Source organism: Bacillus rossius, chromosome 1 (assembly GCF_032445375.1).
Source record: "Bacillus rossius redtenbacheri isolate Brsri chromosome 1, Brsri_v3, whole genome shotgun sequence".
Taxonomy (NCBI): domain Eukaryota; kingdom Metazoa; phylum Arthropoda; class Insecta; order Phasmatodea; family Bacillidae; genus Bacillus; species Bacillus rossius.
Genome location: NC_086330.1, coordinates 158,423,063 through 158,447,191, shown reverse-complemented (window position 1 = coordinate 158,447,191; position 24,129 = coordinate 158,423,063). Strand labels below are relative to the sequence as shown.

The 24,129-nt window shown below is 39.7% G+C and overlaps 1 protein-coding gene across 1 annotated transcript in view; it reads right to left on the bottom strand.

The window, feature by feature from the left end:
• LOC134546339 (hemicentin-1-like) overlaps positions 1-24,129 on the bottom strand; it is a 345,137-nt gene that overhangs the window by 174,124 nt on the left and 146,884 nt on the right. Inside the window, exons 23-27 of the mRNA XM_063389116.1 lie at positions 13,795-13,916; positions 12,241-12,387; positions 9,480-9,611; positions 9,245-9,363; positions 5,124-5,378 (exon numbers count right to left, since the gene is read on the bottom strand). Coding sequence (XP_063245186.1) covers positions 5,124-5,378; positions 9,245-9,363; positions 9,480-9,611; positions 12,241-12,387; positions 13,795-13,916 — 775 coding nt within the window. The remainder of the gene's footprint in view (positions 1-5,123; positions 5,379-9,244; positions 9,364-9,479; positions 9,612-12,240; positions 12,388-13,794; positions 13,917-24,129) is intronic.

Here is a 24,129-nt window from a genome sequence, read left to right as displayed (position 1 = left end):
TAATAATGCATCCAGGAATCATTTTGATTAAAATTAACCTAATAAGTTGTGTTCATCACAAATAGCAGCATGTTTGTGAATCATATGTTTAAAGACTAATGAAATGGAAAATCAAGGGCTAGAACAGGGTACTTTCCAGAAGTATTCCAAATTCCCCACAGATAAAAGCAATTTACGGTGGAGTAAGCATTGCTATGTTCAAGTGACATATAGTGAATAGCAAAACAACCATAGAAACTGCTTTATCTCACTCAGTGGGCCAAATAAATCTCTTTTACCTTAAATCATGATTTATAGAGAAAGAGAGAAACTACTTAGATTCTTTTGCAGTAATTTACAGTATTTATTTTTTAATTGAAATATATATTTTTTGACATGTGTTACAACCTGTGGAGTTAAACCCACTCACTAGGAAACATGTCTTTCTTTGCTGTCTATTGACTATTAGCATCACAGCAGCTGGAGTGACGTCACGTGTGACGTGGGTCGGTCATAACTCCAGAACTGGGAGTGGCACGTAGTAGCCTGACCCACTGTAGCAAGGCCTTAAGACTATGCGAGAAAATTGTAGAAGGTTTTGGCCCTGACCTATGGTAATGCACTATCTTAGATTTAGCCTGGATTTTGGGAATTAAAGAACACGGACCAGAGTGTTGGCACTGGATTGAACCCACGTCCACCTGAATTTGTGTCCATCTCGCTCGGTTCTACAAGTGCTGGCAAATTTCTAAAAATATAATTCTTCAACACTACATGACAAACAGTCATCCATGTGTGGGATTTCAGCCAACTTAGTATCTTGGGTTCAAAACCTTGTGAAGCATGAATGTTTTAAGTTTAGGTTTACTTCACTTCATAGACTTCTACTTCTCCTCCTACAAACTCTAAATAAGCCCAAAAAATTTAATTAGTTAAAATTACACTTAAGTAATTTTAGTAATAAACTTTATGAATATGCTGTGTAAGAAATTGTTTCTGTATGAACTAATTAAATTTTATTTAAATCCTTGTATTAATTTGCATTTATTATTGATCTCTGCTATGAAATTGTAGGAGGTTAATTGTTTTGTAGTCATTTCTCTGTTTTTCATAAGTTAAGACTAATTTTATTTTGCATTTCCACCTACCCTAGTTTTAAATGGGCACAGCATTAGTATTTGTAATTTCTAAAATATTTGTACAACTCTAAGTACTAATATTTGCCCTTTACTAATGTAGTTGCAACTATAGTATCCTTCAATTTAAAAGCTACATTCAGTAAGAAACTAGCCGTAAAAGGCTATCCAAATTTGTTATACTCTTAAACAGGGATCTCCAAACTATGGTTCACTAGCACCAACAACCAGCCAGACACACCCGGTATAAGGCCTGCCATAGTTTTACAGTAGGTTGGTGTGATTAGCTTGCTAGGTCTTGGGCCTTGAGACTCAGTGTGCCCCTTAGACAAACGGTTGGGAGACCCTTGCTCTTACACAACCTGGTGTATGAACTAAAAAAAAAATTTTAGCAGTCATTTGTTATCGTTCACAAATTTATCACACACTTTTCATTTTTCAGGATATTTACTATTCTTACACAATCATGTTGATCTTTTGACAGAAATAGATAAGCATAAAATTGATTAGACAGCAGTTGGCTGGCTAAGCAACAGACTGTTGTTAAATTTTCACTAAAAGAAGACACCATAAATCTCTCAAAGCACTTCCAGTGTATTTGGTAAAAAAAAAAAAATTAATATGGCGATAAAGACCATAATACAGTGGTATGGTATACTATGGTAGGTAATGGACCATCGACCTTATGTGTTGAGACAGAATGATGCTGGCGCTCTCTAGGAGTAAACAGCAGAAACAATGACATCGGAATCCAAGATAGAAGCCTCCATCGGAACAGAAAAAACTAAGATGGTGGATGTGTCGTCATCCAAGATGGCGGCCTCCAGCAGACAAAAACAAAATGGTGGACATGGTGTTGGAATCGAGAAAAATGACTGTGAAATCAAATCCAAGGTGGCAGACATGTTATTAGAATTCAAGGAATGCATGTAAGTGGGCGAGTGACGTCCTTTCACGAGAGGCTATATCGGCGAATCAGCACGGATCCTTGCAACTATTCAAGAGGTCAACAAAAATAATTCGATGTGTGGCCGCCATGCGCTTTAGAAGTGAAAGTTCACACTTCAAGAACACTCAAAACACATTATTGTAATAATTCACTTTAATGATAAAAAACCAAACATTTAGGTATGTGATGGTGGTCCACAACTGTAAAAAACAAGGCGATGAAAAACCTACAAACAGTCTTAACAGTCGCCTGACTCTCTACTTTATTCGTTATAACCCCTCCCACTCCCTCCCCTTCCCAAGAGTGCAGTGCTCTTTTCGTTATGCTTCGACGAGTCATCACCTCGACCTACCCTACTGGCTGTAAAGAAGTTTTCAAGAATCATTTACGGACGTAGATTTTCTGAGTAATTTGGGGTGGGGAAGCCGGGAGTGGGGTGGACTCCCCTGGAAGTTAAAAGCCCCTCTTTCTGCAACTGTGAAACGGGGATGATAAACATAGTAATAACACCAAAACTATGTTCTAAGGAAAACATTTATTGATATTATAAAGTTTCCCCATTATTGTATGCATAGAGGACTTGAATGCATCAAGGTGACTCGAGTCTTTTATCTCCTCTCGTCCCTTTACCAATCTTACATGTGTGTGACTTTTCTTCAGGCTGACGGGTCCTTTGAGAACCAAAGGCTGAAGCGGTGATGGTTGGTGAGGGGGGGGGGGGGGGGGGGGGGGGGGGGAGAAAGAGAGGGGTTATGAAAAATTTTTGCAAATTATCAGTAAAGACAGTTTATTGCCTGTATGAGAAGCCATGTCGCCTACGGCTTCTACTATAGGCCCATATGTCAGTGTGTTAGTGTCAATAGCAATGTAAGTTTTTTTAATACACATGTGCAAATATCATTTTCGATGTGTAACGTCTTAGCTCTTGGTATACGTCATTAAGCAGGAGTGATTTTGTAAATAAACAGAAGTCGCATGGAAAATAAATCTAAAACCATGGTGCTGGCATCATGGCGAATGGCGAATCCCATAGTTCATAAAATTAAAGGCAAAATTTATAGTATTAAGTGTTTAATTAATTTTAAAAAAATGGCCAGTATTATAATAAAATTCCGTGTAAAAAATCACGTACAAAGGTGGGTTTTAATAATTTTTCAAGTTGTTTTGGCTTTTATAGGAGCCATATCATTTTATAGTTTAAAATTTTGGTCTGCAAATCAAATGATTAATAGTATAATAGTCTATGTAGCTGCTCCTGCAGCGAATTCTAACGGCGGCTGTGGAATCTTCATGTGATCCATATCAAGAAATGTAGTTGTAAACAAAATTTGATTATACAGTACAACCCTGTTATAATGTTCCTGCTTATAATACCGTATATACTCGTGTATAGCGCTCCCTTTTTTCCCCTCAAGTAAAGGAAAAAAATAAGGATGCGCGCTATACACGGAAAAAAAAAAAAGTGTGTAGGTGCGGCGGGGAGTGGAAGTCGTTAACTGCCGGTGACAGGTGACGTTTCTGGCCAGCCCCCCACACATACGCACAAGCAACAAGGCCTCTCTTTCACACACACACACGCACGCACACAACCTGGTCTCTCTCTCTCTCTCTCACACACACACACACGTGCGCGCGCAAGCTCGCAGGTCTCTTGTTTATTTTTAGACCTCCCCCTCTACAGAAAGCCAATGCAGCTAGTAAAATAAAAAAGAGAGTGAGAGAGAATGTTGACACCAGTCCCCCCCTTCCACTTCCTTCGCTTTGTCGCAGCTGCTACCGGTGAGTCATATAGTCCTCCTTGTCACATTCCTGCCTGCCTCCCTCCCTTCCTCCCGCCCACGTACCAGTTGTGACGATACAGCGCTTCATTATCTTCCGTCTACACAGCAGAGTTTAAGTATTTTCCTGACGCATCACCACACATCAATTTAAATTATCATTTGTTTCATACGTAATTACTTAACAGGTACCACAAAATGTTAGTACAATTTATTTACGGGAAAAACAATTTTTTTTTCTTTGGAATTTGTTGCAAAAATCGTGGTGCGCGCTATACACGAGGGCGCGCTATACACGAGTAAATACGGTATATTTTTTATGTCCCAACATTTTCCCCATAAAAATAATGTATTTATTTCCTGTGTATAACGTTTCATGAATAGTGCATTTCCTGCTTATAATGTTTGCTTTCTTAATATCAATAAATGCAAAAATAATTTTTAAAACTTGAATATTCAAATTCTTATCCCATCTGAGAAGTTTAACATGTTAAACCATTTACTTTACAATTTGCATGTGTTTTTGTTTACAATCGCTGTTATACAATAGATGTAGATTGTTCAAATATGATTGTATGCAAAAACAAAATGTGTGTCAGAAAACTAGGCTACACGTTAGTGCTGGCTAATTCTGTGAATTCAATATATCGAAGGTATCTAACATTCACAGTGTCTGTTGGCGCCATTGTGTTAAAAAAAAAAATCCTTCCTATCCTTGCCATTTGGTTTGTTTTCAGTTAGCCAACTATTATGCAATGGCCAAAGAAAAGTTTTTCTTAATGCTAATAAATTGAATTTATTTCATTCTTAGCTAGAAATCCCAAAAAAAAAAACACATGATTAAGTGGCAAAGGATTTAAACGTAGGCATTTCCACACTAAACGTCGTCATTACGAATCGTGAGACAATTTTACTGAAATGTGGCAGTGTATCTTCAAAGACAAATAAAATAGAAGCTGGAAGCATGCTGAAGTTAAAATTTTTAGCTTTGTTAAGAAAATTATAGCAACAGTGGTTTTAACATTATAAGTATTTGTTAACATAGCTGGATGAGTCCATTGGTAAAAAATGGTCAAAACTGACAAGTGCTACATTGATATCTCCTGCTTATAACATTTTCCTGCTTATATTTTTTTTTTACCTTTTGTCACCTTGAAAAACATTATAACAGAGTTCTACTGTATATTTGTCACGCTTAGGACTATATTTAAGAATTCTACATTAAATGATGTGTCCAGTCTTCGCGTTATAAGTGTGTGTGGCACTCGAGAAGGGACGCACCACGGGGGCGGGGTTGCCGACGACGGGGCAGCGCAGCACGAGGGGCGATCCTTCCAGCACGCTGCCCGGCCGGTCCTCACCGCCCGGCGCCGGCTCCAGCCTCGGTGGGGACAGCACCTCCAGGCTGAAGGAGGCCTGGGCGCGGCCGGCCTGGTTCCTCACGACGCAGGCGTAGCCCCCGCCGTCCGCCGGCGCCGCCTCCCGCACCAGCAGCGTCCGGCCGGCGTCCCTCACGCCCAGCGCCGGGCCTCCCTCCTGGCGTCGGTGGGGGGCACAACAAGCTTGCCTCTGCACTCTCCAGGGGAGGGTGTGATCATCCTCATTTTGAATTCAATTACTAACATGGGCATGTGTCGTTTTGCCTAAAGGCGTTTTGCCTAATTTTAGGCAAAACGCCATTTAGGCAAAACACCGTTAGGCAAAACGCCGTTGGCCGAATAGGAGTTAGGCAAAACGCCGTTAAGCAAATCGCTGTTAGGCAAACTGCTGATAGGCAAAATGCATTTAGAATAGGTTAGGTTAGGTTAGTTTAGGTTAGGTTAGGTTAGGTTAAGTTAGGTTAGATTAGCTTAGGTTAGGTTAGTTTAGGCAAAATGCCATTAGGCAAATCACCATTAGTAAAGTGCCGTTAGGCAATTCACCATTAGGCAAAATGAGGTTTTGTCATCATAGTAACATTTTAGGCAAAACACCGTTAGACAAATTGCCGTTAGGCAAAATGCCGTCAGGCAAATCGGAGTTAGGCAAAATGCCGTTAGGCAAAATGCCGTTAGGCAAAATGCCGTTAGGCAAATCACCGTTAGGCAAAACGCCTTTAGGCGAAATGACTTTAGGCAAATCGCTGTAACGAATTCATGTTTAGGCAAACCGCAGTTAGGCAAATCGCCTGTTACTCACTAACATGACCCAGTTTGAATACCCATCCCTTTACTTGATACCTCCATGGTTTTTTCCAAGAAAGATGGGAACATAAAGCACGATTACAGGCGAGTGAAGAAATGAAGCCAAGAGGATCTGTTGCACCATGCCAAGTGTGTGAAACCATTTTTTATTTAGCTAATTAGTAACACACCCAAAACATTGGCTGAAGAGTAGTGTTTGCAATGTGGAAATGGTTTTAAATTACTTTTTAAGTGACTGTTTTTCACGACGGACATTCTAATTCATAATTAATTACTAATCATCATCTGACGTTATGAAGCATTATTTCCGTAATGTTTTGGGTGGAAAAAATGTAGCGAAGGCATGGTTAAAAAGTTACTTCAACTACTACTAACTCCAGGCTGAAAATACGTTTATTGTCAATAATAAAGCATTTAGTGGATTTTATGACCGTAATGTTGGTAAGAACAATTCTCCAGTCGCTGTTGCCAACGGTGCAGTTTGATTGGCCAGCACATTCTCCTTCTGAACTCATCCAGTATCTTTGGTTCCAGTGCTCAAAAAATATTTTCTCTATATTCTTGATCTTAAGTTTTTATCTTACTGTGCACTGAAAACCACTTAACACCATAAAAAATTTGTTATTATGCATGGTTAGTTTGAATATAAATATTTTTTTTTGGAGGTTGCAATCAAATGGTTCGTGACAAAAACATTTCTTTACAGCAATAGTATCTAATGTTGACATTAGGATTTTGGTTCCACTGTTTTAATGACAATGTAAATTACTTTTCTATAAATATACACATTAAAATACATATTTAAAGTAATTTTTTTCTTCTCACAACAAACTATATGTTGTGGTACTAAAAAGGATTTTTAGTGAGGTATTAAAAAGGGCAATATGACTTTTCATGATTCGGGTTTTCAGAGGGTCTTTACGGTGTTGAGAGATAGTGGGCGCCACCACGTGGAAGGGCACGTGGACCCAGCTGAGACCCGCCTCAGGGCGTGAAATCGCCCATGTGAAGCAAGATTCAACCCTCAGTTGCTACACGTAATTCGCTCAGACCTGGCCCGTTCTCAGCGTCAGGCACACTTATACTATATTAACGAATCGTGGGCTCTCAAGGCGTCCCACACACCTGCTCACAGTGGATAGGTTGCCACGTGGTCGGTAAAAGAAAAGAAGTAAGGTAGTTTCATACATAAGGTATTTAATGCATACATGCGCTCCCATACACAGCTTCGAGATGATACAGTTCAAAGGCCCAAGGAACTCAATCGATTTAGGGTAGTGAGACCCACGCACGTGGCTGCACAAAGCAATTACGTAGTATGAGTTTAAAAGGAGTCTCGTTAAGAGCTGAGAAAGATTTAATAAAACAGTCCCTTGACCGAGGCAAGCCCCGGGGATAACGCAAAAGTGATTGATAATTGATTAAAGATAAAGCAGAACTATGGATCGGAGTTCAAAGGTTTAAGTCCCCGGGGTGTGGTAGGTTGCGTCTTACCTCGGTCGTTGGTGGTGGAGAACTGACCGAGCGCTGGGGTCTCCCGGAACATCATGGTGCCTTCCCGCCTGGCCAGATTACCGTTACGCTCTTATGATTAAGTGCCTTGAAATCTTACGTAGGACAGTTACAAAAACCTTTTTATAATTATGGCACGCTCTCCCACGGCTCTGCTATTACTAAACAAACAGTCATTAATTTATTAGATTAAAACAAAGGCCGACTTCGGCTCACGTTCGGGTCCACTCAGGTTTGCCCGGCTATGTCTCTATATTAAACAAATAAAATTATATATTGAACAAAAACAAAACCCTCCCGTCCATCAGTGGCAACACAAATTCACGGAGAGAAAAAAATAAAAGACTAACAATGTGTTTATTATAAATTTAAGGCGAGGTCGCACTGCCGCAACAGCGCCCTCTTGTGGTAGTTTGTGGCGCGCTATTCAAACACACGTAGTTCCGTGACGGTACGAATGCCAGTGAGGGAAGTGGGACGTAGGCGAGGGGAAAGGGGGTGGAGGCTGACCAGGCTCCTGGGGCACAGGCCCGGTTGACGTCAGACTTATACATTAATTAGCACTTATAAATTTATTTACATTCTTAGGAATGAAATGTAACTATTCTCTAGTTCTTGTACATTTCTAATAGTTTAACAAACATTGGGTTATATGTTACAGCTTAAAAATATTTTTATGTTCACAAAATATGCTTGAATAAATTTTGACAAAAATTATAATTTTTTTTTTAATGTTATGTTTTGGATTTACTTTATTAAATGTTTAAAACAGTCTGTATTTAGTCACAAGCACAACAGCCAGGCCTTTTTGGTCAAGCAAATTAATTTTTATTTTTATTCCTAATTTTATAACCATGTCCCAAAATTTTGAACTTTTATGTGTTGGCCAGAATATTAAATTTTTCTGCTGATACAATCTTTCGGTCAACATATTATGAAGTTGAAATTGGGTGTCATTAATATTAATAAGGCTATAAGTCTTCTGCGGTCATATTATAATAGTGTTACACAATATTAAAATGACTTCAAACTCAATAAAACTACAGAAAACTTTAATAAGAACCTTGTAATGTACACAAATGAACATTCACTGGTAAGTAAGCTATTTGCACAACTTCAAATTACTACAAGAATAAATTACACGTAAATATTTTATACTTTATTGAAATTCGTTGTGTTTAGCAAATGGTTATTTGGGGGGCTGCAAGCAGCCACACAGAAAAAATTTTTCTGTACTTTTACAAAGATTCCTACGGAAACCATTATTTTTTGAGAAAATACTGATTATTTCTTGCAAAAATTTGTGCACGATTTTATATTTTAATAGATGTTTCATTAAAGTCAAATTGTTTTAAACCATGGAAAAGATAATTGAAAATTCAATAATTGGACTTTATATTGTTTTATTATGATTATTAATGTGCACAGTGAATATTGTAAAGCTATTCACGGAAAGGTTTTACATACCGTATAACTTTAACTACTGGAGGTACTGGACCAACAAAGCATAAATGCCCGGGCAAGAATCCGAACCCAGAATTACTGCTATTATTAGTGCCAGTATTAGTAATACAGTTGTTTTCATTTAAATGTACAAATTTACAAATAACTATGATTTTCATGAATATTTCTATTTCATTAAAGAAAAATTTTTTTTTAGAATGACAAAACTTGCATTGCCGAAGCGCAAAGTGCAGTGGTGTGTACCTTCAGCCATGTGAATGTCGGCGGAGGCACGGCTTCCACGTCGGGGCAGGTCATGAGAACTGAGTCGCCGCTAATCACCTCCAGTCTGGTGACTTGCGGGTTCGTCGTGGATGGCGGCACTGCGAGTGAGAAAAAATAAAATAAGCCACCTCTGAGAATCTGATATTCTTCCACATGAAAATTCTACCACAAGATAAAATAAAAGTTGTTCTGGATATTTGTATAAAATAAATACCCATGACTTCCACGATGAAATGTTTCGTGTCCTCGCCATCAATGTTCTCAGCAACACATGTGTACAGTCCGGTCGTGCTTGGAGAGGCAGAGGTGATGATCAGAGTACTGTCTTCGAGTACAGTCAAGTTTTCTGAAAAAATAAAATTATACTTACTACAATCTGACATGATTCTGAAGTGATGACCAGTATAACATGTTAGTTGCTTTAGAAAAGGGATAAATATTAGGGATGGGTCGATTCGATTCTCCGATTCCTCGATACCACCGATTATTAAAAAATTTGGGTACTCAGTATCGGGTACTAAAAAAGGGCAAGGTAGGTTAGGAATCGGTTAAGTTAAGAAAATACAGTAGTAATATATTTTCGTCTGAACTTTACTTACTTATTTTAATATATCTTACCTGCCGTATGCGCATAAAATTCCTAATAATGCTCATTATGATTAAATATTAATTTTATACGAATAAAAATAAATAAAAACAATGTTACCGGGCATGTTTAACCTCTAATTAAAACTCCACGATCGAAGAACATTATTCCTCACTCATGTATTAGACGTAAATAAATTGTAAAAAGAGTTATTAATTTTATTTGCAGTTAAGAAAAGTCCATTGTTTTTTGTGAAGAAAGTGACGGTTATGAAACGAGATCACATCACGTGTCGTCACCATTTTAGTTGTGAGCCATTCAAGGATGATGGCCTCCACAAAATCTCTGGTGGCCATAAAATATAAAGTCAAGTCGAAACGTATCGATTCGTTGCGTACGGGACAAATTGTATAATGAAAGCAACAATCGATAATAAAGAATTATCTGGCCATACCGCCAACAGAGGCTCGTGTTTATTTCTTGCAAAGGAAAACCGTAATAATTACTAGAAAAACACTTGAAAATAGTTTTAGCAAAACAATATTTGTGCCAAATAAATAGCATAAATGCGAAACAATTCACAGTAACCTGGCTAGTCGTGCTATTGAGGTTACTGTGAATTGTTTCGCATTCATGCTATTTATTTGGCACAAATATTGTTTTGCTAAAACTATTTTCAAGTGTTTTGCTAGTTTGTTAGTAAAAAAATGTTCGCAGACTGTCGTTTCAAATTACGATGCGAATGGTCTGATATTGTATCAACATGTCTAAAGTTTGGGAACATTTTCGCATCAATAGTGAAAATGACAAATATGCAATTTGTAATAATGGTAGTGCGCAAATTTCACGGAGCGGTACTTATAAATCTACAACCAATTTAATGAAGCATTTGAAATCCCGGCACACATTACTACCAGAAAAAATAGTCTTTGAAGAAAAACAAACTTTTGTTTACAGCACTGTCACCAACTAAGTCACAAGGTACCACAGAAAAAAGTAGTGCTACCTTTGAACCCATTTTGAACAAAGATGTTATGTTATCGGCGTTATCGCCTGTTAAAGAACCTTGTCTAAATGTTGAACTTCATTGTGCACAGCCTAGTACTTACTAGCAAACAAACTTTATGTGAAAATGCTTCTTCACTGGTAATTGAAAAAAAAAAAAAAAAAACCTTAACATTTAATCCTAAGTCTATAATTATCCTTTATACATGTTATTATCATTATGTAATGCATTCAATTCTTAAGTAGTTTTAATTATGTGACCAGAATTACCAGGAATCGAAAACTGGAATGACTTGGAATAGAGAATCGAAATTTAGGAATCGGTACTGGTATCGGAATCGATAAAAATGTGTACTCAACCCATCCCTAATAAATATATAAGAGGTTACTAAGGTAATTTTACTACAGTAAACTTTTTAGTATATACGTGTGACAATTTCATCATGTCTTGAAACAAAAGTTGTGAGTTGCTACACAGAGGCTGATCCTATCTGAGTAAATCAGTCACCACCAGTGGGCGACACTACAGACAACCTGAATCAGCTGCCTTAGTTATCAGTATATACGACCACTACGGCTCCTGATTTTCTCACCAAGCAGGAGACTGATATAGCTCTAACGACAGTTTAATTCGAGTTTCAGGGGTCAACAGTAGGAGAGGAAAGTGTAGGTGAAAAATAAAATGATAAGCCAAGTGATCGGAATTCAGTCACTGTAGCTTATAAACGACCTTAATTCTTAACATTTAAAAATATGGGCAAGTCTTTCAGTACTTGCAAGAGATGTGTAACATCTAACTTTGATAACGAGCAAATTCATATGTTCTCGTGTTGCAAATACAGACACTTATACAAAACTCTGATATGGAATTTAACGTATAATTCTTTAAAATAAAGCAGTGTAAGATAATTATACAAAAATTGTTTTCAACTACATTTCTGGGCACATATAAAATGTAATTTCCGCACCTGCCTCTAGAATTTGCTGCCGGAGCAGCTACGTTGACTATTAAAAAATTTGATTAGCATAGTGAAATTTTAAACTATATAATATAACGGTTTCCAATAAAAGAGAAAAAGACTTGAAAAATACTACACCCAGGATTTAGAACAGATTTTCGACAAAGAAATTTTATTAAAATATTGCTCATCTTATTAAAAATCATTTAACAGTTAATACTATAAAGTTTCCCTATGTCTGTGTGAATTTGGATCACTTCATCCTCCACAGATGGCAGCATCGTGATACACATTTCCGTTACATGCAACTACCGTTCCATTCATGAAATTACTCCTACCAAATGCCATATACCAAGAGCTAAGATGTACACATAAAAAAACATGCACAAGAATAACTCCTGATGGGTTTATATGATTGTGATTACCGAACTGGTTGCTGGTGACGTCAATGTCGTCCTTCCTCCATGTGACGGAGGGCGTGGGGATGCCCTCAGCTGAGCAAGGCAGAGCGTAGTCCTCTCCTTCCTTCAGCTGGATGTAGTTGGGCAGGTCCTCGTGGATCTTGGGGAGAACTGGACTCGACACACGGGAGACGCAAAGTCACACTGAGAAAAATAAGCAGCTTAAAGCCTCAAAAATATGTACCAGTAACCCTCACAGACTGTTTATACAGGGCGAGTCTTTTGAAAGAGGCCCCATGTAACGTGTGGGAAAAGAATGAGTGATTGAATACATACAGTACAGTGTGATAATAACTGCTTAAAGGAGGGGTGCGTAAAATGTCCACCAATGACGGGGTACATTTATAGCCTCTTCTCAAGGTATGTTGTCACACTGTACTGTATTTACTCTACCACTCATTCTTCGGACACATATTTCAATGCTTCTTCCTGTATAGTGACAACAATAAACAGAATTACAGGTTGTTACTATAGCCTACATGAAACACGTAAACTGTTATATACTATTGTAGAAATGTTTTCTCTAAGGATAACCATGTCGCTGGTACTGAGTTATGGTTAACTGCGACCTTGTTAAGTATTGCAGAAACGTTATGACCAGGGGGTAACTCTGTCTGCATTATTGCAAGGTAAGTGTGTGAAGCTTCTTTTTTTCTTCATCTAGGTAATTATTGCGCCATATTGATTAGACACTCAAAACATTGATTGGTATAGTTTTTGCATTGTGGAAACAGTTTAAAATGAAATTTTTTTATGAAAGTGAAGGATTTAATGACGGAGATTCTGTTTCATACTTACTAACCATGATTAAACGTTATCAAGAAAAGTTTTTGGCGGAACTAAACAAACAGAATGTTCTCACACTGTATTGACATAACTCGGAATTCTATTCAAAAATGTATTGAACAATTTTTAATTATTATTTTTACAATATTTATTTTAAAGGAATTTCAGATGTCACGTCTAAATTCTTTATAATTTTCAAGTAATTGTGACTAAAAGATTTCAAAATGTGCTTTTATTGGATTAAAAACATACTTCAACTAAGTCATGGCATGCCATCGCCTGACAACTGCTAACTCCATGGTTATGACCATTATTTTTTTTTTTGCCAAATGCACAATAACATAGAATTTGGTATATTTACTGCATGCAGTCTGCTTCTTGAAGGCTATAAGTTTGCAGATGGTACATTTGGAACAGTGATATTTGAGTGTTTCAAAACCTTATTTCGGAGTACGTACCCAGTATGACAGAGGAACTTATAAAACTTTTGAGGCCACATAGGATTCTGTAAGATGCATACATTCGCTATGAATAAAATTCCTTTTTTATTCTCTCATCATCATAAGTTGTTTTAAAGAGTTTACTTATTAAACAGAATCTAAATGCAATTGTGCATTCATCATACCTGCCGCATCTACCCTCACTACGAGCACTGCCCTTGCAATATGCGGGCACGCTCGTGTGGGGCAGGCCTGGACTGAACTGCGCTGCAGAGCCGGGAGTTGCACTCACCGTGGACAACGAGGTAGAAGGTCTTCTGGGAGATGCCGGCGGGACTCTCGGCATCACACACGTACACCCCCGCCGCGCTCGGCCGAACGTCGCCCACGCGCAGGGTGAAGTCTGCGGTCACACTGGCCACGACACGACCAAGGTCACGCCACTCTGTGACGAGTCAGGGGTGTACTTGTGTTAGTGAGGTAGGACATGAGTGTGACTCTCGCTGCTTCTTCTAGCGTGTATCACATCTACGCAGTCTTCTCGTCACGCATAAGGCAACTATGAAATTTGAGTGGTGACCATAACACTAGATCATGGAGAAAGCTAAAGGTGTTATGCATGTTCCTTGAGTGCTCTAAGGAATCTGTACTGAGTGTTTCAATTCTAAATATGATTATAAAAACATGCATTTAATCCATTTTCACTCTTCTAAAAATACAATTCAAAAATTAAACAGAACTACTAATACACCCTCGGTGTATTCTTAAATGCTTTCATGAACAGACCCCACTCTGATATCTTGATAGTTTTCAATTTGTGTGGTTTTTCCTGAAACTCTTATGCCAAATAGCTTGCTCAGGGAGACTTTTTTTATGTATTATATGTTCTGTAAATAAACTAATAAATAAAATTTCTGGCATGTGATACAGTTACAAAAAAAGTGTTTTAAAAACTTATTTAAAAAATTTAATAAAAATAAAATTATTATTGAAAAAATATATAGATTACACAAATAAAAATAGTATTTAAAGTTTATCTGTGAGAATACTTTGTCTTCTAAACACTGTCAGCTGACAACTTAATTCTACATACATGCAAACAAATATGGCTAATACCCGACAGTAGGTATACATGATAATATATCTTTGTTGAAACTATCTTTAGGCTGGCCGGGCGAAACAATGCCGCAGATGTTAGTTGCTCATCTCTGTCCTAGATTACAGTGAGCTCCAAACCACTTGGGAGCTAACTCATTCTTCAAGATTTTGAATCCTTTCGGGGTCTAACTCATGACCCTTGCCAAACAGTGATCTCAGCCACCTATGACCCAATTAGAACATACAATCATACTGCTCGCTCATTATGATATACATAAACATTTTTTTTTCTCCTCAACTAATGCTCTTTTGCAGCCATACAAAAGATAATCCCTATTTTAAAAAATCCTTATATGACACCTTAGAGCATTATTTCCTGACATTTTATGGATCAAAACTCACCAAACCACTTTTTGATGTGTAACATCTTAGCTCTCGGTTTATAGTCCAGTCAATAGAGGTTGAACAGGAGGGTTCACCCTACAAAAGGTGCATCATTTTTTTTAAATGTTGTTTAGGACCATTAGGTAGTGATTAATCCAAGTTTTCGTCATCCCCTCACCTCTTGCTTTGTCCGCCATCTTGAAAAAAACGTAAAAAATAGTCACTTTTTTCTGTTTTTGACCTCTAGCTCATTCCCAGTGCATTTTTTGATATATAAGTGTAAATATCAAATTTTAGACAAAAAAATTTCCAACAAATTCGTTGCAGAAAGTTTTGTTGTAGGACCAAACATATTCGAGCTACGAGAAGGAGAAAAAGGAGGAAAATTGGCGATTCGGCAAATATTTCACTTTCTTTCCACTTCCCACAGCAAAAAAAAAGGGGGAAGTCTTGATCTCAGCAAAATGTTTATTGAATGAAAGTTGTACAAAATTTAAATACCTTTAAAACACATGTCTCAAAAAAAAATTTACGAGCAATGGGTAGGAGTGGGGGCAGATTCAAGAATACCCGAAAAAATGCTTAGCATGTATATTTATACAAATGGTTCATATATGATGTATATATTATATGAATTCATTAGGATGAATAGGGAACAACAAACAGTGATGTAAGAACTCCAAATAATTTCAAAAGTTGTAAAGGAATGAAAAGGATGAGGGTTAATGACCCAGATACCCATTCTTCTTCAATGGGAGGGTGACAACATAACGAGGTCGTTCACGGAGGGCTACCTGCAAGCCACAAAGGAGAGGAGAGGGAGAGAGGGAGGTAGAAGGGCTCGGTTTCAGACACCTGCCCCCTCAGTTTGTGTTAGAATCTCCAGTCAGTTACATCGGGTTTCGCCTACCCTTGGAAAGAGAATTCCCGTACAGTGAGTTGTAGTGGTGAAATATGGCTTCTTCATCCCTAACACCGGACAGTGAGTGCTTCATATGCAGGAAAGTTTGGACGAAGGAGTTGTGGTTACAGTGAAGAAGAAAGGAGTTCTGACTCTATTAAGCGCAAGTGTTAAAAGGAGACAAGACGATCACAGCGAGATTTTGAAGAATAGAGATGAAATTCAAGTTAACAGTGCCTGTTCGAAAAATTACAGCGATCATAGACGAATAAATGTAGCTCTACGTTCAGAATTCCCTACACCTGGACCATCTTCTAAGCAGCTCAGGTCAGTTAATAAGTTTATTTTCAAGGGTCATTGCTTTCTATGTGGGGAAAACGTTCCTGAGGATTATTCGAAATTACAGAAAAAGCTCCCCATTAATTTTCGAAATCCAGTTCGCTTGGTGGAGAGGATGGAGGTAAGGGACAACATTATGCAAGCCGCTCGGGCACGCGGAGATGAGTACGCTCAACAAATAATTAATCGTGTTCCCCCCCCCGAGTTGGATCTCATTGCTGCTGATGGTCAATACCACGATGCTTGTAGGAAACAGCTATTCCAATCACCAAGATCCAGTGGGTATGCAAGAGGATACAGACCAGACCCCAAAGTAGACGAAGCAATGGAATGTGTCTATGTTTTTCTGGAGGGGAAAAAAAAATGTCAATTCTCATTTGACACATTGATGGGGGTCATGAATTAAGGATGTGACATTGATAGGAGAACAGTAAAATCCTGTTTGCTGAAAAAGTACAAGAATGATATCATGTTCGTTGAAACAGGCAGTAAATCAACAGTCTGTTTCAAAAATACTGGATATAAAATATTGAATGACACTTGGTATGCCAATATAAAATCAAATCCTGAGGAAGAAAGAATGAGAGTGGTGTTAGTTGCTGCAGATATAATTACTGAGGACATTCGCTCCCGTGTGTACAATACCACTGAGTATCCACCCCCTGATCAATTTTTGAACACTGTCGAGTCAGACATTCCACCAACTTTACTGACACTGGTCCAAAAAATTATACTAAAAAACAAAAAAGGATAAATGGATAAGTGTCAGTATTGCCATTTCCCATGCAATCATAGCTGCTGGACGTCCTCGGTCGTTTCTCTCCTCCCTTCTTAACGGATTGAGTGTATTCATGTACAGGGTGTCCAAAATGATTGGAGCGATTTCATGAGGTTACTGTGGGTGCATATATCAACATATCGGGATGAAACTTGGTAGTCATGTGCACAAACTCAACAAGTTTTATTGGAACTTTACAAGTGTTGGATATGTTGACCCTTTGCGATCCTGCACACATTAACCCTAAAATCAAGCTCTTCCCAAACATTATGAAGCATGTCCGTGTCAATGCGATCAAAAGCATTCCTGATGCTAGCTCTCATGTACGCTAAATCAACCGGTAAAGGAGGCACAAACGCCAGATCTTTCACATAGCCCCACACAAAAAAATCACACGGGGTTAGATCTGGGGAGCGCAGAGGCCATGCAAGGAATTGTTGATCATCAATCCCACCACGGCCTATCCATCTGTTTGGCAATCTGTGATTCAGGAATTCGCGGACATTGCGATGGAAGTGGGGTGGAGCTCCATCCAATTGGTAGATAAAGTCGTCACTGTCTGTCTCAAGCTGGCATGAGCCACTGTTCTAACATGTCCAGAAAAATGTGTCCTGTTATTGTTTTTTCGCAGAAGAAGGGCCCATAAATCTTCAATCTGGAGATGGCGCAGAAAACGTTGAGTTTTGGGGCGTCCCGAATATGCTCAATGATGGCATGGGGATTCTCTGTTCCCCAGATACGCACATTGTGTCTGTTCACTGTGCCACTAAGGGAAAATGATGCTTCATCACTAAACACAAGTCGATTGCAAAAGTCATCCTGCTCCTCCATCAGTTTTTGCAATCGAGTGCACCACTGAAGCCGGATGACTTTGTCCGCAGGTTTTAGCGCTTGCAGCAACTGCTTGCGGTATGGCGTCTGCTTCAGACGTTTCCTTAGGATCTTCCATACAGTTTATCGTGGAATATCCAATTCTCTGCTAGCTTTCTGCGTAGACTTTTTAGAGCTACGCAGAAAACTAGCCCGCACATGCTCAACTGTTTGATCAGCAACTGGTGAACGACCCGTTGACTTTCCCTTACAAAGACATCCTGTAGCTTTGAAGTGTTCGTACCATCGCTGTATGGAATTCGCAGACGGTGGTTCTGCATTGAACTTCGTCCTGAATCGTCGTTGAACTGTTTTGACTGAACGACTTGCATGAAATTCAAGGACGGCATATGCTTTCTTGTCGTTTGCCTCCATCTCTCTAATGCTGTTCTATTTGCCAAGGAAGGCGGGAATCTGCAATACAGAATAAAACTTGTTGAGTTTCTACAGATGACCACCAAGTTTCATCGCGACATGTTGACAAATGCACCCACAACAACATCATGAAATCGCTCCAATCATTTTTGGACACCCTGTACAGAAAATTTGGTTCCAAATTTCTAATTGACATTGTCATCTCTTGGATTTGCTTCCAGTCACCATGAGGGACAACTGCTTGAGACATCAACTATCGCTCAACCTCAACCACCTCTTCTCAAACCTGATGCTCTAGGTTTTTGTCAGCTGGTTTTTGACAACGCTGACTTTAATGTCAATACCATAGACGGCCACGGAACATTCCATGCCATGGGTGGAATCATGTGTGTGACTACATTTGAGGCAGCAGGGGAAAGAGACAATATCACACGTTCAGTGAGGATGACTGCCCCCCAGTTGGTAGCAATTGCTGGTTCAACTGAGCTTCAAAGATTTGTGAAGAACCCACAAGGTGGCTTGAAAACAGTTGTAATCAAGGATCTTGGTAGTCTGTCGTTGGCTCCTACTGATGTTATATCTCAGTCCGCTGCAGACATCATGTGGCTTTATGGGAAGTCAACTGGTAGACATTTGCCAGGATGGAATGGTTACATGGAAAAAGCCACAGCAAAAAAAGAATTCCTGCGATCTAAAATCATATATCTGCCATTTATCAATTCCCCCCCCCCCCCCCCCCCCGCAAGCAACTATGACACTGTGTACTCATCATTGCTAAAGGCTCGCCGAGAATGCGATAGTGTCAAACAAAAAACCTGCTTTGTGACATTTGACCAGCCACTATATATGAAGGCACAAGAAATTCTCCACAACGGCACACAGCCACTATTGCTAGATGCCATTGCAAGACTTGGGGGCTTCCACTTGCTCATGTCATTCATGGGAGCTGTTGGCACTATCATGAGCGGCAGTGGAATCGTCGAGCTATTTGCGACCATCTATGCTGAAAACAGCATTGTTAAAAAGCTGCATGGCCATGCCTATTCTCGAGCTGTGAGGGCTCATTTATTGACGCATCAGGCATTGGCCAAACTGATTCTGGATACAATTGAATTAACCAACGATGAAACGACTGTTGTCATCAGGCTACTAACAGAGGACGACCAGTCCAGGGTTCTGGTATCAGATGATCTTGAAGAAATCAAATCCATGAAGCAGCGATATATGACAGCTGTCCACAATTTGCAAAGCAGAGGTCCAACAGCTCAGCTCTGGGTTCAATACTATACAATGGTGACTGTTGTGAAGGAATTCATACAAGCAGAGAGGATGGGTGACTTTCAACTCCACTTAGACACTATCAAGAAGATGATGCCATTTTTCCATGCTGCTGGACATTGGCCTTACGCAAGAAGTGCGCATTTGTACCTTCAAGAAATGTCCTGTTTGAAAGAAAGAATGAATCCGACCGAGTTCCAAAAATTCACAAAGGAAGGTTATTTCACAATCTAAAGGTCAAACAAATTTTGGTCAGGCATTTGGACTGACATGTGTATTGAACAGAAACTCATGAAAGATATGAAAGTTGGAGGTGGCTTGACTAGTGGAAGGGGAATGACAGACAGTACATTGTTGAAGTGGACACTTGGAATGACTTATATTCAGGATATAGCTCAACAAATGGAGCAATACACTGAAGTTACAGCATTGTCTTTAGAACAACATGTGGAGATGAGGCCCAGCAGGATCAGGCGGGACGACCAAGAAGTGCAACAGCCGCTCAAATGGTTTTCAAAACACCCCCCTTTCCCTGAAGCTGATGAAATTATGAGCATAAACTCTGGTATAGTTGGAAGCGAGCAGGTGAATTGCTACAAGGCTCAGCAAGTCGGTATGGCTGTACTTTCAAGAATAGTGGGAACAACCTTTGGTGAAGTGTCCTTCAAAAAGAAGCACAAAGTGGTATCGCTAGCATCTGACAAGAACATCTTGAAGGTTGGGGAGAAGAAGATAGCTGTGGACCCACTCACTCTCTATCACAGGATGTGCATCGCAAAAATAACCCAGGACAACCTTAAGGAATATCTCTCTTATGAGCTTCCACCGTTCCCTATGTCGTCGTTCAACGAAGATGGCATGCACAAGGGCACAAAGTCTGCTTTATATAATGCATTCAGACCCCTGTCCACTGATTTTGAGCTCCCGTCAAATCACCTCACTGTCATTGATGGCGGGCATCTGCTCCATAAAGTTGTGTTGAATCGAAATTCGACTTTTTGGCAAATTTGTGCAGATTACATCAAGTACATCCACTAATATTATGGTACAGTGGTGTTGGTCATCTTTGACGGGTACCCAGACAATCTTCTAATGAGTACCAAGCATGCAGAAAGAGCAAGAAGGGGCAAGCTGAATGCCTCTGCAGATGTCATATTTGATGAAGCCACAGTGAATTCAACTCCTCAAGACAAATTTCTGTCCAATAAACACAACAAAAAACGATTTGTTGCCTTCCTCAGAACAACACTTGATGCGTCAAACATAATGAACAAGCAAGCTGAGGAGGATGCTGACGTGCTAATTGTGACCACTGCAACATCGATGGCTTCTTCGTACTATGCCGTAATGATAGTGGGGGAAGACATTGATTTGATATCCTCACTGGGACTGCAAATACGATGAACAACTTATACCTTAAAAAACCAGGAAGAGGCAATTCACCTCACCTCATGTACTTCACCTCATCATTCAAGTATGACTTCGCTCAGAACCTACTGCTAATCCACACCATCAGTGGGTGTGACACCACATCAAACATTTATGGGTTTGGTAAACCAAATTTGTTCCTGTTTCAGAGGAATCCATTATTGTTGGACGTAAGTGAGGTCTTCATGGACCCAGAAGTCACCATAGAGGACATCTCCGAAGCAGGAGAGCAAATATTGATCGTCCTCTATGGTGGGGAAATTGACCAATCACTCATTGACCTCCGACACTCAAAATTTGTTGCCACCACCACAAACATAAATCTTGCAAACCTGCCCCCAACTGCTGATGCAGGACGATACCACTCCTTGAGGGCATACCACCAAGTGATGGCATGGATGAGCATCAAGAAAGACCCAAACATCTTTGGCTGGACAACAGGAAGCAGGGGCTTGATGCCTACAACCACAACAAGAGATGCTGCTCCTCTGGCCCTACTGAAGACAGTTTCATGCAGGTGTGTTGCAGGCTGTTCCACAGCAGCATGTGGATGCAGGAAATCGGGTCTGCATTGCTCCACACTTCGCAAGTTCTGCCACGGACAGTCCTGCAGCAACCATCCGTTGATCATCGCCGATGAGGAAGAGGAGAACGTCGATACAATTCGAAAATGATGACCCTGCCGAAGAGTCAGCCTCCCCAATCGGCCCTGCGAAGCGTCCCCGGTATTTGTAATAACCCCCCCCCCCCCTTCTTCATTTTATAAATTTCTTATTTTACTGTGAATTCTTTATCATTGTAATGCATTGTTTTATATTATACATTTTTTAAATACACACAAACTTTTCTTTACATATATGTGTAATGAATATGTCCTCTCCCTCATCCATGTAAATGATTCATATATGATTTACATGATTGCTGTGATCTAAAAATGCTTGGAATATCATGAAAACGAAACATTTTCACCATATGGTGCTCCAGAGCAAAATCACAAAGTACACATTTTTTCTAGTTTTCTTGAATTTTCCCCCACTCCTACCCATTTCTTGTAAAATTTGTTTTGAGACATGGGTTTTAAAGGTATTTATTCTCTACAACTTTCATTGAATAAACTTTTCGCTGAGATAAAGTCTTCCCTCTGTTTTTGCGGTGGGAGGTAGAAAGAAAGTGAAAAATTTGCTGAATTGCCAGTTATCCTCCATTTTCTCCTTCTCATAGCTCGAATACGCTTGGTCCTACTAAAAAACTTTCTACAACGAATTTGTTGGAAATTTCATTGTCTAAATTTTTATAATATATATAAAAAAATTCACTGGGAATGAGCTAGAGGTCAAAAAGTGAAAAAAGTGTCGACTTTTGACAGTTTTTTCAAGATGGCGGACGAAGCAAGAAAAAGGGGGGGGGGGGGGGGATGACAAAAACTTGGATTAATCACTACCTAAACAAGATTTAAAAAAAAAAATGATGCACCTTTTGTAGGGTGGACTTCCTTTATTGACTGTTCTATTACTCCATTTGGTAATATTCTGTATAGAATGAAAGACAAGGAACAGAAATGTGCAACAACCACGGCGGTGTTGCTATCTGTGATAAATGGAAAGAACCAAAGTTCACAAAGACAAAGGGAAACTTTATAGTGTTAAATATTTAATTATTTTTGAGCAGTATTTCAATAAAAATCCTTGTCAAAAATCAGAACCAAAGCCAGGGTTGAGTACTTTCTGAAATCTTTTTATTTCATTATATAGTGTTACGAACGTGACATTGGTCGGGACACGTGCAGGTGCAGAGCTGGCTGGCGACTGCCGCAATATGATATGCGCCGCGCGCGCCTGGAAGATAACAAGGATTGTCGCATTCCCCCCTCCTTCCCACCACTCCCCGCGTGGCGCACTGCCTTTGACACGTAACTGACACTGGACAGCTGGGAGTTACGCGAGCCGCAGACACGTGTTTTCGAGAGATTTCTGCCGTCGGGACAGCTCGAGATGACGCGACTGGCCCCAGCCTCTCTCGTGAGTTCTGGAATTGCGCTGGGGCCTATATATATGCCCAAGGACGTCAGGGCAGGGAGTCAGTGGAGTTCAGAGTGAAGTCAGGAGTTTTCCCCGCGGCGGAGTTTCCGGGCGATAGAGTGGCGAAGTCCCTGGACGAAAGTTCCAGGGCGAAGAGTTCAGTTCCGAGTGAAGTTCCGAGCGAGGCGTCGATTGGGATCTCGGCGAAGGGGAAGTGCGACAGCGGCGGTGGAGTGCGGTGACGGAGTCCTGTGACGGAGGACCATGAGGTGTGCTGGGGCGAGAGTTGCGCCAGAGGCGCGGCCCAGCGAGGCGTGTGGATTGTGAGAAGCAAGTGACTGGGTGAAGCAACATTTTTAAGTGCAATTGATTAATTGGTATTTTTAGATTATTAGCTAGTGATGTAAATAGTGCCAATAAATAAAACTATTTGTGATAAAAATCTTTAATTGGACTATCCTTTACGAACTCGCAGTAAATCGTAACAATAGTTTAAAACTTTGGTCTGTTAATCAAATGATTCAATAGTCTATGTAGCTGCTCCAGCAGCAAATTTTAGCAATGGGTGCGGAAACTACATGTAATTTGCATCCATAAATGTAGTTGAAAACAAAATATGCATGTATTTACCACATTTGGCATTATTTAAAAGAATTCTACAATAAATATTGGGGCCGAGTTGTTATTGTAAGTGTATTTGCAACAATCAAACATATGAATTCGCTCTTTACCAAGGTGAGATGTTACACATCTATGGTGAGAACAGAAAGACACTGCTCATATTTTTTTTCTTCAACCAAAACCTAATGGAACACCTGCAGAAGATCTACGGCTAGAACACTGTGTTGTAAAGACTTTGACATCATTAATAAAGGCACGGGAGTAGATTTCCTTTGGGGAGGGCAAAGTACTCAAACCTCTCCCTCTGGATAAAAAACAATCTCTTCACTGTTAAGGAATGACAGGGATGATGAACTCAATAGTAACGCCAAAACTAAGATCTAAGGAAAACTTATCGAATTTTTTTAAGACTTCCGTTTGTGGCATGCATTTAGGCCTAGTGAGATGATTTGTGTCGGTTACTCCTATTCACAGAACATCATGGGCCACAGATTGCGCAGGCTACTCCGGCAAATCAAAGAGATATGAGCCCTTGAC